The sequence below is a fragment of the Olea europaea genome, chromosome 10, assembly GCF_002742605.1.
Source record: "Olea europaea var. sylvestris chromosome 10, O_europaea_v1, whole genome shotgun sequence".
Classification (NCBI taxonomy): Eukaryota; Viridiplantae; Streptophyta; class Magnoliopsida; order Lamiales; family Oleaceae; genus Olea; species Olea europaea.
Window position 1 is genome coordinate 8,654,478 of NC_036246.1, and position 4,420 is coordinate 8,658,897.

General features: G+C 39.1%; 1 protein-coding gene across 1 annotated transcript; it reads left to right on the forward strand.

Annotated features, from left to right (window-relative positions):
* The first annotated feature begins 3,044 nt into the window (after nucleotides 1–3,044).
* Nucleotides 3,045–4,187, forward strand: LOC111400259. The gene has a single exon (XM_023027679.1). It carries the CDS (start codon nucleotides 3,045–3,047, stop codon nucleotides 4,185–4,187), a length of 1,143 nt encoding a protein of 380 aa, XP_022883447.1.
* Nucleotides 4,188–4,420: the final 233 nt, after the last annotated feature.

A 4,420-nucleotide genomic window follows, 5' to 3' on the forward strand; every position in this document is an offset into this window, starting at 1 on the left:
GATTTTTTGAGGTACGACACGTACGTGCCCAATGCCCTTTCATTCCACATCTGAAACAACTTTCTTCATACTCCTTTTTAGATTTGCCACTCTCGTTTGCTTTGTGCCTTTTGAATTTATTGCCTTGTTGTTGATAACTTTGTTGATTATTTCTTCCATGATTTATTCCACGTACACGTCCGTGTCCGTGTCCACGTCCAAACCCGCGTCCACGTCTGCGTCCACGTCAGACAATGTAGTACAATTTGCTTCAGGCAATGGTACAGAACTAGTTGGACGTAATCCATGATTTTTCATCAATAATTCATTATTTTGTTCATCAACTAGCTGGCAAGATATAAGTTCTGAGTACTTTTTGAAGTCACGCTCACGATATTGCTGCTGCAGGAGCACAATCGAGGCATGAAAGGTGGAGAAAGTTTTTTTTAGCATATCTTCATCGGTGATTTTTTCTTCACACAAAGTCAACTTTAAACATATTCTGAACAATACAGAATTGTACTCACTAACCGTTTTAAAGTCTTGCAAACGAAGGTGCATCCACTCATAACGGGCTTTAGGGATGACTATAGTCCTCTAATGATCAAATCTTTCAGTTAACTTTTTCCAAAGAACTTGTGGATCTTTCTCAGTGAGATATTCAATTTTTAATCCATCGTGAAGATGGTGACGGAGGAAAATGAGTGCTTTTGCACGATCCTGCAGGGATTCATTGTTTCCTTCTTTTATTGTCTCTCCCAGACCCTTTGAGACGAGATGGATATCAGCATCCAATATCCATGACAGATAATTTTTACCAGATATGTTAAGTGCAGCAAACTCAAGTTTCGTAATATTTGTCATTTGTTTAACTACACAATAAAAAAAAGGGGAAATTATCAAAAATGACATTTTTTTGAAAATTGCTATAAAACTTTTGATGTGCACTAAATTTTATCAAAAATGTCACTTTTTTGGTGGAAAATGTCCAAATTACCCTTAATCTCCCCTTTTTAGGAGCATTAAATGCTCATTAATGGTAGCCTTCAATCCAATCAATTGTAATGATTTCATTATTTAATATGTATATTATAATGATTTGATAAATGTATATTATATTGTATAATATGAATTGACTAAAAAAAAAAGAGAAAAGACGTAAAAAAAATTTAAAAGAAGCAAAAATAAGGTAAAAGAAGCAAAACAATCCTAGTTCACATCAAATACATCCCTTCTTGAAAAAACCCTCCATTTTCTTTTATCTTCTTTATTCCTTCATCAACAATATATTGCTATTCAATTCATCATCCATTTGGAGATGTTAGTTATTACAAATTATTTATATTTTTATGTAATAGCTTATTATTTTTCACATATTAAAAGCAACATGATCATCAAAGTGAAGAAAACATTTAAAACCACTATTAATGATGATGGTATTGTTTTTTCTTTTTCAAATCATTTTAAAGGGAAAATATACCAAAAATATTTAGGGAAATGTCAACTATTCCATATTTAATGAAGCAGTCATTTGTTTATAGAGATCTGTAGAGCAATGGAATAATTGTTGTAGTTGAGAATTGATTATAACCATTAATATTTCGGAGAAAGTAACAAACAAACTGGCGTTAAACTTGTCGGCGGTCTCGACAGTTTATCTATCGATCTCGACGGTTATACATGTCGATCTTGACATTTATAAACTGTCGAGATCGACAGATAAACTGTCGGGATAGAGTTTTAAACTGTCAAAGTCGACAGTTGAAAACTGTTGACACCCTGCATTTCACATTCTCCTATTGCATCGGTTTAAATATTCGAAAATGCCGCTTCGATGCTATTACATATCGACATATTGACTGTTCATAATTCTTATTGTTGTAATCCCTTTATTTTAGGTATGAACACCCATTTGAGATTCATCGTGTCGCACGGGGGAAGGTTTATTCACGCGGATGACGAATGGAAATGGATAGGGGACAAAACCACATCCATTTTAGTGCCAAGAAATATTACCCTAGTCGGACTTCTGTTACGGTTGAATGAGAAACTTGGCATTATCGATCCGCACACCGAAATGGAATTGAAGTTTAAAGTCCCGAACATGAATATACCGCCTGCTGAAATACGTGAAGATGAAGACCTCATGTGGTACATATCTGTTCATACGGAAACCGCTATGTGCGTTAATATTGTGGAGACAAATATGCGAACTGTTGACATGGGGAGGGATACGAATTTGCGTGACCATTTGTTTGCCGCAACGGATATTCACCAGAACTTAGAACACGATGACATGAATCATGAGCCTAGTTCCCCAGTGAATAATGCAGTCGAAACGGGGAATTTTGATGATGGGGCTGCACCTGTAGATGATATGTTGGACGACCCATTCAATGATACAGATGCTACTAGTATTGCAGACGTTGATGCCCGAATGTCATCACAACTAATTCGTTAAGGTACAGACCAATGGATTACAGCTGTGGATACATCCGATCTTGTTGAACGGCAAATATTCTTGAGCAAGAAAGAGCTGTACTCGAAAATTCGTGTACTTGTTTTGCAAGACAAGTTTGAATTTCATGTAAGCAGGTCAAGCCGTAAAATGTTAACCGTTGCATGCTTGGACCGTAATTGCAAGTGGATGTTACGTGCTTCGAGTGTGAAACAGACTTCTATATTCATGATCCGAAAATTCAACCATGTGCACACATGTTCGGTAGATATCCGTCGTAACGCACATCGACATGCCACTACTTCTGTAATTGCCGAGCACATTTTGAGAAAATTGGATAATCCATACCGGTTGTACGATCCTACCGCTATTGCACGTGACATAGAACGCGAGTTTGGTGTCAAAATAAGTTACCAAAAAGCACATAGGGCGAAAGTTGCCGCTTTACATGTTACATGGTACACCGGGGGATAGTTTTCAAAAATTACCTTCCTATTGTGATGTTCTAGGAGAGCGTAACCCGGGGACAGTAACCCACATCGAAGTTGATTCCCATAACAGGTTTCATTACTTCTTTCTAGCTTTCGGTGCAAGCATTCATGGCTACATGCGCTACTTGAGGCCCGTTATTTGTGTTGACGATAGTCGCTTGAAAGGTCCATACAAAGGTACACTTTTGCTGGCAACCGGCCAAGATGCCAACAAACAGATATATCCCTTGGCATGGGAGATCGTTGATGCTGAAACAAATAGATCTTGGATGTGGTTTATGTCCAACTTGAAAGAGCTTATAGGCGACTCTGCTGAATTGGTTTTTGTTTCCGACCGGAAGAATAGCATTTCCAATGCCATTGCTCGCATATTTCCTCAGTCCCGTCATGGGTACTGTATCTGGCATCTAGAAAAGAACTTAGTACAGCGGTATAACAACGCAAGTGTAATATTTCTATTCAAACGAGCTACACGAACTTCTCGGATCGAAGAGTTTGAAAGACTTATGAGACAGATCTGTAGGGTAAGTGCAAGAGCGTACGGGTACTTAGAGCGAGCAGGTTTCTCGTTTTGGTCACGAGCACTGTTTGTTGGTCAAAGGTACAACATTTTGACAAATAACAATGCCGAATCTTTGAACTCAATGTTGAGACATGCCCGTTCATTACCGATCACGTGCTTGGTCGAACACATTCGACAAACTATGCAGAAGTGGTTTCACGAATGTCAAATCAGTGCAATCACATGTACTGGCATGCTGTCGTTGAGGATGGAGAACGAGTTGCGGACAACGTTTGAAGCAGGTACAAGGCTTCGAGCTCATGGCTTGACAGAACAGTTAACACAGGTTGGAATGTCCAACGACGCGGACATCGTCGACTTCTCTGATAACAGCTGCACTTGTCGTGAGTTTGAAATTAATCGTATGCCATGCGTTCATGCCACTCGAGCCGCCTGCTTGCGACGTATGTCATTGTACGACTTATGCTCACTGTATTACACATCGAAATACTGGAGAGGTGCCTATAGCGAAGCTATATATCCCGTTATGCATAAAGTGGACTGGATAGTGCCAAACGAAATTACAGGTACTCCTATTAGGCCACCCAATGTACGTCGTCCTCCAAGTAGACCACCTACAAGACGTCAGCGATCCATATTCGAGTCCGCCACACGACTGAGAAAATGCACTCGCTGTGGTGGACTAGGTCATAATCGGAGCACATGTTCCAACCCCATTACACCACCGACCGTTTAAATAGGCATTTGTAATAAATAGGTTTTTGTTCGAAAGTGGTTGAAGTTGTATGTGAACTGACACCCCCATGTCGTTTGTAATGAAAGAATGTAAATGTTCTCATTTTTTTATCATTGTCGTTTGTTTGCTGACATTAGTGTTTCTCATGATCGCAACTAGTTAGAAGATATTGTAATTGACATCCCTTCGGAACATCTCGACAGTTAAACTGTCAGTCCCGACAGATGGTTACA

Bases quoted from the DNA above. Each gene is read 5' to 3' on its own strand.
- LOC111400259 (XM_023027679.1), top strand. From the start codon at position 3,045: ATGCGCTACTTGAGGCCCGTTATTTGTGTTGACGATAGTCGCTTGAAA.